Source organism: Anguilla anguilla, chromosome 11 (assembly GCF_013347855.1).
Source record: "Anguilla anguilla isolate fAngAng1 chromosome 11, fAngAng1.pri, whole genome shotgun sequence".
Classification (NCBI taxonomy): Eukaryota; Metazoa; Chordata; class Actinopteri; order Anguilliformes; family Anguillidae; genus Anguilla; species Anguilla anguilla.
Window position 1 is genome coordinate 40,988,157 of NC_049211.1, and position 13,922 is coordinate 41,002,078.

General features: G+C 39.5%; 2 protein-coding genes across 2 annotated transcripts in view; both read right to left on the reverse strand.

Annotated features, from left to right (window-relative positions):
* The window catches only part of LOC118207253 (basement membrane-specific heparan sulfate proteoglycan core protein-like), a 122,435-nt gene that overhangs the window by 25,616 nt on the left and 82,897 nt on the right, over positions 1-13,922 (reverse strand). The window contains exons 3-6 of the mRNA XM_035380641.1: positions 11,140-11,433; positions 10,718-11,011; positions 10,306-10,602; positions 9,877-10,173 (exon numbers count right to left, since the gene is read on the reverse strand). Coding sequence (XP_035236532.1) covers positions 9,877-10,173; positions 10,306-10,602; positions 10,718-11,011; positions 11,140-11,433 — 1,182 coding nt within the window. The remainder of the gene's footprint in view (positions 1-9,876; positions 10,174-10,305; positions 10,603-10,717; positions 11,012-11,139; positions 11,434-13,922) is intronic.
* On the reverse strand, positions 1,599-6,312 carry LOC118207256. The gene is made up of 8 exons (XM_035380645.1): positions 6,024-6,312; positions 5,610-5,906; positions 4,376-4,657; positions 3,354-3,449; positions 2,202-2,270; positions 2,053-2,112; positions 1,835-1,897; positions 1,599-1,637 (listed from the first exon to the last, which is right to left on the reverse strand). Exons 1-8 carry the CDS (start codon positions 6,271-6,273, stop codon positions 1,624-1,626), a joined length of 1,131 nt encoding a protein of 376 aa, XP_035236536.1. The 5' UTR covers positions 6,274-6,312; the 3' UTR covers positions 1,599-1,623.

Sequence of the window (13,922 nt, forward strand, 5' to 3'; positions counted from 1 at the left end):
TTTATAATGAGACCAGTCTGTCTTATACGCAGTGTACACCCTGCAAGTAGGGCCCCAACTCCCTCAAAAAGGGCCTCGCCTTCATCCAAAGGGCCCCAACTCCCTCAAAAAGGGCCTCGCCTTCATCCAAAGGGCCCCAACTCCCTCAAAAAGGGCCTCGCCTTCATCCAAAGGGCCCCAACTCCCTCAAAAAGGGCCTCGCCTTCATCCAAAGGGCCCCAACTCCCTCAAAAAGGGCCTCGCCTTCATCCAAAGGGCCTGCAGTTCTTGTCTTATGGTGATTAGATGGAATTATTAGTTATAATTTGGGAATTACGGCAACAGGCAGTCCATCACCCAATAATTGCCCTGATGCACGCATGAAGATAAATGGAAACGTAAAGTGGGATAGCAACCAAACGAAATGACGAATCGGGTGATGAGATTAAAGATGAGAAAACATCAGGACGAGGGGGGTAACGTATAAAAAGTGCTGTGTGATCTACACGGTTAAATCAAAGCTGAGAATAAGCACTTTAACCATGTAACAGGCATTTAGCAGACCCTCTTATCCAGACAACTTTTGACATTGCATCCATTTATACAGCTGGATTTGTACTGAAGGAATGCAGGTTATACTGAAGAGCAAGTACCCTGTAACAGCAGTGTCCTACCTGGGAATCAAACCTGTGACCTTTCGGTTGCAAGACCAGTTCCCTACCCATTATACTACACCACTGTCTTTCGATTGCAAGACCAGTTCCCTACCCATTATATCAAAAAGGGCTGTAATTCCTACCCTAATCACCCAATATGGATGTAAATGCCTTCAAATAAACACAATCTGCACTTTATCATCATATTTACATATTTTTATTGTGCTGGAGTACAGAGACAAAATGACAAAAAGTGTGCCACTGTTCCAATGCCATTTCATTTAACCGTATCTCTAAATACAAGAAAAGAGTACTAGTTAGCAAATGCTAACTCTTAAACATTGACAAAATTACAGAAATACGAAAGGTTTGATTACTTTAAATTAGGGGTTCTCAACCCAGGTCCTGTTGATGAACAGGGTGCATCCAGGGCCGAATTAAGATGACATGGGCCTCGGGACTAGGACAACCTTTACTACTGCCTGGATGACCCTGTGCATTAATCCAGGCCTGGCTGTGCCACTGTCTGTTTTCAGGAGCCAATTTAGATTCAAGTAACCACATGAGTTGGATGAACTGTGTAGTCAACTACTTTAACTGATCAATTAAGCATTGGGTAGCAATGAAAAGGGGGATTCCGTATAGCCCCACAGGACCTAGGTTGAGAACTCCTGGATAAGAAGCTTATTAAATTATTTTATGCATTTTCATCAAGTTTCATCAACTTCAACAACAATTTTCCACAACACAGGACCTATGAGTTCTGCAGAGTCATATTTTACAGAATTACTGTGGAAACTATAAAAACAGAGCAGGAAATGAATAGGGTGGTTCAACTGCATATCATTATTTAATGTGCAACATAGTGACTTTAAAATACATATGATATGAAAACATATAGTAGGATATAGTGGCATGTACCTATAGCGAGAATATATTCCCTCACATATGAAGGTATGACTGAGTGAATATGGATCCCTGTGTCCAATTATGCAGTAGGACCTGCAATGCAAGGATTATGCGCATCATTTTTTTGAATGTGTGATCACAACATATTATCAATAACTGTTGCACTTAAACTTATACAATTTTTATTGCCCACCGGCAACAAAAAAAAAAACACTTTAAAGAAGTCACTCACGGAGAGTGATCACGGAGAGTGATGATGAAAAATCACTTAGAGGTAATTATAAACTTACCTTGGTTTAATGGTTTTAACTGAACAGCTGAATAGAAACTGTGCTTCCCAACTACTTCATAACCTGTTGTCAATAAAGCAGAGGGGTTAAAGGAAGAACCTACTGAGTTTGAGCTCCACAGAGCATGTGATGTTTAAATGGATGCAACGTCTGAGAGTTTGTGAAAATATCGTGGTTTTTTAGTTTAGTACTTGTCGGTCACACGTTTCTGTCCTGACCTTCTGTTTCTGTGGCAGGGTCTATTTCCTCATACACAGCATTGGCTGGTAATCCATGATCTGGAGAAGAGAGCAGAGAAAGGTGAAGATTCAACTCACACGTGGCACACAGTGTGAGCGGACGAGAACTCAGAAAGACCGGTCCTCACCTGCACTGTTGTAGTCTGCATTTACCCTGGAGTAAAACTCGCCCCCATCCGGCTGATTTTTAATTCGGCCTTTTCACAAACATAAACAATGGCAAACATGCAATAACACAGAGAATTATTAACATAGAATAAGTGGAAATAAATCATATAAAAATGTATAAATAAAGCAGGACATTAATAAAAAAATATAGATGTATGTGCAATTTGCTATTATATATTTTTCTTAATTTACTTTTTAAATTAATTTTCTAATTTATTTTCACTATGAGTGTCTGAGTGTACGAGTGGTGTGTGTGCCCTCTGATGGACTAGCGACCAGCCCAGGGTGAATTCCTGCTACTCGTCCAATGCATGCTGGGATAGGCGCCAGCACCCCCCACGACACGGACAGGACTAAGCAGTTAGATAAGTTAGATAATGATTGATGAATTTATTTTCATGTTTATTTATTATTTTATTTCCATATATTATATTTCTCTATTTATTTTCTTATTTTTTGGAATAATGTATTCATCTACGTCCAGCATTTCTTTCAGTATTTGAGAAACTGACTTGCTCACATTGAGAAATGTTGTCTGTTGTTCTGAACACATGAAAGGGCGGAACTTCAGACTTGGTGGGTGGACCAAGACAAGTTGATTGACAGATTGTGCTCATCAAGAAAGGATAAATAAATAGGGAAGTATATACGGAAATAATTAATAAATGTGAAAATCTGAAAATGACTCAAAATTAAAGAAAAATATAATTTGATCAAATGCATATACATTTACATTATTATATTATTTTCCAGATTTATTTATGTATTTTTAGACTATTTTTTAATTCTTTTTTTTCCACATTTATTGATTTATCTTTTGCTTAATTTATTTATCATTGTGGCACTCTTGTTGTTCCATACTACTCACCTGGATCAATAAATACATAAATAGAGGAATGAACTGAATACAATAATATAATGGTCAAGACACTATAACAATTAAATGTAATTCCATGAGCACTTGTCTGTTTAATGGGTGGTGTTAAACCTCTGAATTCACATGCTTTTATGATTTACTTGCAATGCTGATATTATTATTAGACAGCTTTTAAAGTGTAATGTATTAATAATAGCGTAATGTATGGACGTGTTCAGTGAGTGCTACTACACACCTGATGTCCTGCATTTCTTAGAGCGTTGGACTGCCAGCACCACAAGGGTTATGAAAATCACGGCCGAACCAGTAAGAGCCACAATAAAGTACAGCCCTGAAGTGGAGGTAGAAGAGGAAGATTTCGTGAGATAAAATATAATCTTTCATAAGTATTGAAAACATTCAAACTATTCCAATTTCCATTTAAACTTTATTCCAATTTCATGGCAAATGTTACTAATTTGTGCAATTTATTTCTGTTAGGAAAAATAATTTAGATATAACTTTGCTGCATTTGTCATATTGATAAACATCGCAAATATTGCAAATTTGTGTATTTACATAGTGCCATCCAAATTTATTCACACACCCCTAATAAAGATGAGAAATGCTGCATAATCAATACAGATAATGTGCTATACTGTGTGCTCAATAAATGGTAAAATTATACAATTTTATAATAATAGAATTGCCCAGAGAAAAACACCGAGTTCCAATCAGAGTTTGGTAGGAGGACCGGCTACAAGCTCAGACCAAAAGTTCTGAAGGACCTGGAAAAATTCAATAGTCAGTGACCCTTCCCATGTGGTCCCCAATCTCATGAAACGCTATGTAAGACAACTCAGTGCAGAGCGGGTGCAGAGTATTGAGAATGGGTATGAATATTGTGACACACATCTCTTACAGTCTTGATAAAATTATCAAATTTTGAGCATGTCTTTTTGTTCATCTTTGTCAAGCAAGGGCATGAATAATTTTGGAGGGCACTGTGTATATTTTCCCTTTTTTATGTATGCCTTGATTGTAGATATATATATATATATATATATATGTATGTATATAGTCATTCAGATTCAGTATGGGAATGAACACAAATAATACACAGTTTAACACATTTCATTTACATTTCTCGTTTATATTTTATATCTTAAATGAAGAAGTCAACTAATATTAGAAAATAAAAAGTGAGGGTCTACACACAAGGGTACAATGGATTTAACGCTTCACTTGTCTGTGGTCTCAGTTATAAATTGAACTTACTGATATGGCTTGGCATGAAGCCTTCACTGATGAGGGAGTAGCACGGTCTGTCTGTCCTGTTCCCACTACATCTATATTCACCATCAGAGGAGCTATCCCAGAATCCCACTGTGTGCCTCTCTCCAGTGTGGTTTAGTGAGATCTGCATTTCGTCTCTGTACCATGTATAGTTCCAGTCAGCAGAAGTAAAGCCCTGAAGCTCACACCTCATTGCTAGAGTGCCTTCAGTGATGAAGACCCCCATCCATCCTTCATCCAGGGTCACTACCGCCTGAGGCAGAGCTGCAAGATCATATATTGCTTATCATCTAACTCAACGTGTTATACGGGTAATAAATGATACAGGACATGGAATCTATAATCCACTAGGCCTTACATTGCATGGTTAATAGCAGAAAGTTACTGTAGTTGGAGTGACAGGTCTCTCTCTCTATCGTGGCACATTATACTAAAAAAAGGGAATTCCTCTTCACATTGGTGGACAGCTGATGAAATTTGTTGCCTTCTTAATAGGCGTATGTAGTGTGCTGTACTCCAGTTATAATATGTCAGAATCATGTTGCTGTTTGACATCAAAGTGAGTAATCGGGCAGGCTTTATGACCAATAAGAGCTTGCGAGTGAACTCATGAATGGAACAATTATCCTGGAATTGTATGCCTAATACTGTATTAGGTAGTTTTAATTATTTTTATAAAATTACTCACCCATCTTTTTTCAGGCCTAATAACTCAACAGGCCTGACAACACAATAATTCTCTAAATTGTGCTACCGGGTAAAAATGATAATAAGCAGCAATTTATTCATCCTATCAACTGGCACCACACAGCCCTGCAGTGAGGGGTAAGGCTGTGATTCTGTGAGTCCAGCACGTTCTCATAAAAAAAATAACGACTGGGCTTCAGATATATCACAGAAAGTAGTTATATGACATCATGAATTAATCTGCACATTTCAGTGTCTTAAGTGCATTCATTTGCATATTTATCCCTGCTCATTATATTCCCATTGTGCATGAGAGGCAGCTGATTGGCAGCTCTCTCTCAGTCCTCTTAACTCAATTATGGTGCCAATAACTGCCAAATGTTTTTTTTTCAATCTCAAGCGAACAGTTTTTAATCGGTTAATGTCAGGCAGTACAAGCCTGACACACACAAAATGGTAAATAGTGGCAAACAGCTTGCAGTTCAAACGTATAAGTTTACTTTGGACATGCAAAATAAATCATATTTACCTCGTACAGTCAATGCGGCAGAGCTGCCAATCAGAGAGTGCACAGATGCTCTCCTTGTAAGTTCTCCTCTGCAGGTGTACAGTCCAGCATGTGACTGATCAGCAGAGAGGATTGTGTATGTGTCTCCATATACACTGCTGGAGTCAGCCTTGTCTATAGGAAGCTCCAGTCCATCTCTGTACCATTTGTACATCCACTCTGTAGAGTTGCCCTGATTTACACACCTCAGAGTCACTGTTTCAGTGGGGAAGACGTCTGTCCATCCAGACTGTACGATCAGATATGTTTGAGGTAATACTGTAAATCAATACAATTTTAATTATAAACTGAAAATATCATAAAACACTCATGTTTTTATTAAATTATTAAAGCACATAAATCAAAGCCATATTCTACTATTTTAATCATTCTCACCAGATATTTCTAAAGTCAGAGGATCACTGTAGTCTGAGTAAAAAGGTTTTCTTCCTCTTGCAGCTCTACAGCGGTACTCTCCACTGTGGGCCAGAGCAGCAGTGCTGATGGTGAAACTGGACCCATCAGTCCTGCTGCTGTCAGTGTTGGGCACAGTGTGTCTCAGTGGGTCTTTGTACCAGAGATACTCCCAGCCAGCAGGATCTCCCTCAAACCCACAGCTCAGGGTGACTCTCTCTCCTGTGTACATCGCTCTACTGGGGGCATTCTGGGTAATAACAGGTTTTGGTTTTCCACCTGATGAAGGTAAGGTATGTGCTCAGTGTCATTTAGCATTAATAGATACATTCTCCATCACATACAAGACCATATGTAGGGCCACCAGCATGTCTCCACCATGTGACCTGCAGGGATTTAAACTTGTAATTCACTGCTTATCCTCCAGGGGTCCCCATAGGCACTCAACAGCATAGTCAAGTAACTGTTCAGACAAGTGAATTTCCAATTGAGCCGTTTATAAAACTTTAATTGATCTAGTTAGTTAGATAACCAATTAGTTGATCTAATATAGGGAGAGTCAGGCAGAAAAGTGAACATGGAATGACTGTTAAATGCAGTGCAAAGCATATCTTTGAGCCATTGTCCATCCTCCTGGTCCTGGAGAGCCACAGGGTTTGCTGGCTAACATTGTTAGTCAGCACTTAATAAGCATAGCAATTGATCAGTTAAAGCAGTAGGTTAAATGGTTAACTCAGGTTACCTGCTTGCTTGGGTCTCAATTAGTCGTTGATCATAAAGAAAAAATAAAAAGCAGCACACTCTGTGGCTGTCCAGGACCAGGATTGAGTATCGCTTACCTAAAAAGAAAAACGCATCCATACGAAGTAGGGGTGTCCAATCTCAGCCAGTGTGTCCATGATTTAGTTTCAGCCCAGCCCTAAGACACCAGATTTGACTTAAGGTCTTGATTGAAGACTATAATTAGTTCATTAGTTGAATTATCAATATATCTTTTTTATTCATTTTTTTTTCTGCAAGTAAAACATTGTAACTGCCCTTAATTTTAACGAGCCATTCCCCACTGCTTCTAACAAAACCTATCATGCCCCTGTACAACATAGAAATATTGCAGCATGTCTATTCTAGTATATAATCAAATGTATTTTAACATGTGAGTGTTGCTTGTAAACACTACAATTAACCATCATCTGTGCTTAATTAGTGGAAATTACATTATCAACGGAGATTATTGAGGCGGGGCAAATGGGGTAATTGTTTGAGAAGGGGCGTGACAAAGAAGCTATAGCGACCTCTATCGTTTAGAAGACTGAAGTACAATGCAAGAAAACAAGGGGAGACAAACTGGAGGCCCTAATCATAGGATTAAAGAATGAAGCAATTGTCACAAACCCATCAGACACATTTAACATAAATTGTCCATGGGAAGACTGGATAATGGGATTCTGACACCTGTACTCCAAACTGGAAACTCACAGTAATTCAGAGAAAGACACATCAGATCATATATTAGACTAAAGCAGTGGTGTCAAACTCGTTGCCATGGAGGGCCGTGTGTATGCAGGTTTTCATTCCAACCAATTAATGCTGCCTTAATTGAGTCCAATTACTCATTCAGCCATATGCGTTTAACTGCATTGAAGCACAGAATATAAGAAAATTTTTATTTAGACAATGCGGGTCACCATAGACGTCGGGTCACCATTGTGCACAAACCTGCATCCCTAATTCAGCAAATAATTTAACTAATTATATAATCAAGATCTGAGGCTGGAATGAAAACCTGCATACACACGGCCCTCCATGGCAACGAGTTTGACACCACTGGACTAAAGCGTATTTCTTGGTCCAAATAACATTGTGAATTTTTTTCAAAGTTTAGTTAAGAAACAAAAAACATGTGGATGTGCAAATTGTCGAGAGAAAATAAATCATATTTACCTCGTACACTTAATGTAGTAGAGCTGCTAATCATAGAGTGTACAGATGCTCTCCTTGTAAGTTCTCCTCTGCAGGTGTACAGTCCAGCATGTGACTGATCAGCAGAGAGGATTGTGTATGTGTCTCCATTTACACTGCTGGAGTCAGCCTTGTCTACAGGAAGCTCCCGTCCATCTCTGTACCATTTATACATCCACTCTGTAGAACTGCTCTGAATTACACACCTCAAAGTCACTGTTTCAGTGGGGAAGGCCTCTGTCCATCCAGACTGAACGGTCAACTGGGCTTGTGGGAGAGCTGAAAGTTTAAAAGACAGTTTATTGCTGTAAATGGAAGCCTTCATAAGACACCTGCTTTCAAAGCTGCATTCTGATCTTTCAATGAGTTTGACTAGATATTTTAAATAGCACAGGATCACTATAGTGGAAATGAAATACACAAAAACAAAGTAAAATATGACAAAAACAAAGATAGATTTGTCTAGCCATGATTGGTTCTATGTCAGTTAATATATGAATAACCATTGAAACACTTGATAATACGTTTTTTCTTAGGCTGAATCCAAGTGTCCAGTCTTCACCGCATGTGCAGACTGGCAGTCCTAATGGGCACGTACCCATGAAGTCCAGAGTGGGTAGAGCTGCCCAATTCTACAATTCAAGTCTGCAAGGGAGCTCATGTAGACTTTCATGCAGAGTTCCAAAGAGTCTGCTTCGGTGTGGACTTCCCTGGACTTTGCCAGTGGGATTACCCAAAATTCACAGCAATAAAAAAGTGATGATATAACAGGCAAGAATGAAGCAGTGACAGAAAACAAAACAATAGTAAATGCGTGGTGGGAAATGAACCATGGGAGGTTTTCCGATGCAAGGAGAGCATAATTAATGTAACCTAAATGTATATTGCAGACAATGATTTATTTATTTTTGATTTTGAATTTAGTAGTGGTCATATCCACGACAACGAGTGAGGTCTGACGTCCAGTCTGCTAGTGTGGAATGCGGACATTTGGATTCAGCTTTAAGGCCAATTCATGGTCCAGACATAGCATACACGGACCGTACTCCGCTGGGGTCCGCGCGGTCAAAATGACAAAATAGCGGGCCTCAGTGTACGTCCGCCTTGGCATGTCCACGCGAAGCTCAATTTTTGTGACCGCGCGTACCTAGCGCACGCGTACCAGTGTCACACAAATCATGGCTCGGTATGAAACTGTTTCACATCGACATGCATTTCATGTGGCACCGGAAACACGCGGTGATGCGGAATACACAAAACAGACATGGAGTCGACATTTGAAGAGAGACTGGCTGAAGAGGTGAGAAGGTACAGACACCTATACGGTTCATCCCAACGGGATTATAAAGATTTTCAGAAGAACAACAATTCATGGAGAGAAATAAGCACAACGGTGGGCAAGGACGAGGCCATGTTGTTTACAGTCTGTAACTTCCGGCAGAAAAGGAAAACGACGCGCAAAGATTGTGGGAAATGTAGGGCTTGGGTGTGCGGTGGTACGACTGGACTATGAAAGGGCAAACGATTGCGGACTGTCCGTCCGCAAAGCGTATGCGCCCTGTACTTATAGACTATGTAAAAGCCTTTAGATATCCACAAAGTAAACAGGAAGTAACACTGTGACAGGTAGAGACGGGTAATAAAGTAGAATATCCCTCTTCTTATTCCCCTCTCAGATACAAACAGAGCAATTTTATATACAGTGTTAATAAAAATAAACACGATATGACTGTTACTCATACTGTCCACATTGAAAATAAAGAACTTTTCACACTTATGTATCAGATTCAGATTAACGGGTCTGTTGACTATGAACTGAACTGCTTTCTTTGTAAACACATGTGCAAATTGCTGAGAGATAATACATCATAATTACCTCGAACACTCAAATTAGCAGAGCTGCCAATCAGAGAGTGTACAGATGCTGTCCTTGTAAGTTCTCCTCTGCAGGTGTACAGTCCAGCATGTGACTGATCAGCAGAGAGGATTGTGTATGTGTCTCCATTTACACTGCTCGAGTTAGCCTTGTCTACAGGAAGCTCCCGTCCATCTCTGTACCATTCATACATCCACTCTGTAGAGCTGCCCTGAATTACACACCTCAGAGTCACTGTCTCAGTGGGGAAGACCTCTATCCATCCAGACTGCACGGTCAGCTGTGTTTCAGGCAATACTGTAAATCAATACAATTTTTAAAGATAAACTGAAAGTATCATGAAACGCTTCTCATAATTTTAGTAAATTATTAATAAATAAATCAAAGCCTTATTCGACTAGTGTAAAAAATTATTGTAATAATTCTCACCAGATATTTCTAAAGTCAGAGGATCACTGTAGTCTAAGTAAAAAGGTTGTCTTCCTCTTGCAGCTCTACAGCGGTACTCTCCACTGTGGGCCAGAGCAGCAGAGCTGATGGTGAAACTGGACCCATCAGTCCTGCTGCTGTCAGTGTTGGGCACAGTGTGTCTCAGTGTGTCTTTGTACCAGAGATACTCCCAGCCAGCAGGATCTCCCCCAAACCCACAGCTCAGGGTGACTCTCTCTCCTGTGTAAATTTCTCCACTGGGGGGATTCTGGGTAATAACAGGCCTTGGCTTTTTACCTGATAAAGGTAAAGCATGTGCTCAGTGTCATTTCTTAGCATTCATAAACATTGACAGTCTTCATCACATTCCAGATCATATGGGTAAGGACTGAAGAAAACCTCCCAAACTCACCAGACACATTTAACACAAGTGATCCAGGGGAAGACTGGATCACAGGGTTTTGTCCTCGTTCACCCTGACACAGGTACTCTCCACTGTCTGACGCTCTTACAGAGTGCAGGATGTGCTTTTGTTGGCTTTCAGTACTGCGGGCATAGAGGCTCTCTAATCTTCCCTGGGTGTTTCTGCTCCATGAATATCTCCAGCCAGACCCTTTCCTGATGTCACAAGCTAAGCTAACCGTTTCTCCTGTGAACATCACTGAGGCTGGGGGATCTGTGACTATGACAGCCTGAGGACGATCAGCTGAAATGGAGATAGGAACATTGAAGAGATATTATTTTAACGTTTTATTTCATATCATTTTTTGAAGCAAATAACTAAAAACACAGACCCACTATTTGAGGGGAGTAATTTTCCATTACACTACTCACCAGAGACTTTTATTGTATGGATGTTACTGAAAGCTCGCTCATTCCCCTTTACAGCTTCACACTGATACTTTCCGCTCTGTCTCTCTCTCACATCACTCAGGACAAACACAGACACAGAGCCGTTACTACTGGAGGCTGGAAGTTGTGTTTGACCACCCTGTCTGTGTCTGGTCCACACAAATGTCCATCCCTCAGATTCAATCACCTGACAGGTGAGAGTAATTGTCTCTCCTGGGAACACATCTGGCCATGGAGGATTAGCAGTCAGACGAACAGCAGGACTTGACTGTGCAGCTGAAACAGTTATAAAAAACAGAATCAAATAGTTTTAAAATGCAAAGTTTGGTTTGATACGTAGTATCAATGAAAAATATGCATTTGACTTCCACATTTAAATTTAAATGAATTACATTACATTTGCTAAATGTAAATTTTCTCAATATGTATCCTAAATTTTTCCTCCTTTCTTGTATTATTTATATTGCAACAACAAACTTTGAGTTTGTCAGAAAGAACGGCTTTTGGAAAGTAGTCATGATCTTTATGAATTCTGGTTTATAATTTCTGTGCATGTTCCACAAATCAAATGCATGTAAATATGTCCCTGTAAAAATCTAGATCTTAGGAACTTAATATTTATACCTTTGTGTACACCAAAAAACACCAGTGCTGTTGCATCTGAAACAGGAGGAAGGAAAAGTAAAGCCGCGTTTCCACCAAAATTACCCGGAACTTTCAGTCCCAGGAACTACTTTACCAGGAACTAAAAGGTTCCTTCAGCCAATGGTTGTCTGCGTTTCCACCGGGGTCTAAAGTACCGCGAAGATTAGGCAAATTAGCCCACTGACGTTGTCGTCGGTCCATCTGTCATATGATTTTTTCTGTAACCCCATACTACCACCGACGTAGCCTACATTATTTTCTAATAACCAGGACAGCCCGGAGGGGTTTATTCCACTTATATACAACGGGTTACCAACAATGACTATATATGGTTACTTTTGTATTTACTGATTTTCATATATCCTCTCAAACACATTCATTAACAGCAGAAAACATGCACACGTTGTAAACAATTTGCTGTTTTATTACTTTCTCGTCGTCAATTCCATATAGGCTAATCGCAAAATGACAAGAATAGAACGAAAACTCGGACTTGCGTGAAAATGTAAATTAGTAGTGGTACAGCCACCGTTTGCTTTCCTTAGAAGTTACTGCTAGCCGAGCAGCGAAGTGTGCCCTCCAGATGCGAACCATGCACCATAAATGAGTCCATAGTCTTCCTGGTCTTTTCGTGGAATTGAAAAATGGCAGTAAAATTGAGTAAAATTACGGCAGTCTGAAAAAGCTAAAGGGAAGATTACTAGAATTAACCTGTTAGTTTACCCGGATAAAAAGTGCGGAAGGTGATTTCCAGTTTGCTTGTACTGTATCACCAATGTTAATTATTCAGAACTACCGCATACCTCACATAACTGTATCAAACGTTTTGAGTCAATTACAACGGGCTAACAAAGAAAATCCGGAAGAAAATATTCAGCAACCGAATTAATCCGTTTGAATGTTTTGGTAGCCTACGTAATATGCTGTCCCAGAACGAATGCTTAGCATTGTATAAAACGAATACTAAAGCAAGAAAAGAACATAAGAGCACACGTTATAATTCCAAGACGTTGACAGGCTATAACCAAAAGTAGGCTACTGCGCCGCATAACATACAAGTTTGATTTGAAGTTATTATGAAAATAAATTGGTTTGCCGCTGCATATTTTCAAACATGGCGGGTAATGGCGGAAAATAAATACAACACAAATGCTACGAGTACTCGACCAATCAGAAATGTTCAGCGCTGCAAGCTCCACCCAAAAGGTTCCTGTACTTTCGGAAAGTACTACCCCCCGAGCAGGAACGTTTTGGGGGGTAAAACAAAGCCCCCAGAACTAAATTTAGACCCTAGTTCCTGCGGTGGAAACGCACTGAGTTCCTCAAAAGGTTCCTAGTTCCGGGGTATAGTTCCTGCGGTGGAAACGCGGCTTAAATGTCTGATCCAGTGTGAATGAAAGTTAGTATAAAATTATTTCATTACACTCTCAGTAAAAATGATTGTTTGGCTTGTCTTCATAGGGAAACCATTTTTAGTTTTTATGGAACCCTCTATGGTTGGTGTGAAAAATGTGAAAGCTCCTAGATTCAACCATTTTGCCTGACAACGAACTCTTGAACTAGTCAGGGTCCCTCCATGGAGACACAGAAGAGCCTTTTTGAACCCTTTTTGCTGAGAGTGTATTTTCACATTGAAAACACTGATCCTTTTTTTTTTTTTTTGCAATGCTATATAATATTGTCCAATTTTTCAGTAGCTAAATGTTCTTGATAGTGTGAAATTTTCACTCACTCCATTTTTCATGCAGTATGCTAACTTGCTAAGCTCACACAGTTCAGCGATTATTGAAGTGTGATTGTTCAGACACAAGAGACAGTCATACGTTTGAAAGTATGTGTTGCATGTTTTCATAAAGTTAATTGTGAAGAACTGTGCCTCTTTCACAATATTGTTCAGTCCAATTTACAGATTAGCAGTCACAATAATACACAGCAACACTTCTGTCCATAACAGGAATTATAAATTTATTCAGATTTTCCACAACATAGCTGTTTATGACTCACATACTATACATATTATGCATTGTAATCATCATTCATATATGTTACCAGATAATTATTGCTTGAAATTTCATTATTAAAATTCTTCTACTTACAAAGCAGAGAGAACATGGTGAACA

Bases quoted from the DNA above. Each gene is read 5' to 3' on its own strand.
- LOC118207256 (XM_035380645.1), bottom strand. From the start codon at position 6,273: ATGTACACAGGAGAGAGAGTCACCCTGAGCTGTGGGTTTGAGGGAGAT. The intron at 3,450-4,375 runs GTAAGTTCAATT...CCTCCACTTCAG, and splicing joins CTTCATGCCAAGCCATATCA to GGCTGTACTTTATTGTGGCT. The intron at 2,271-3,353 runs GTGTGTAGTAGC...GTTTGTGAAAAG, and splicing joins TAAGAAATGCAGGACATCAG to GCCGAATTAAAAATCAGCCG.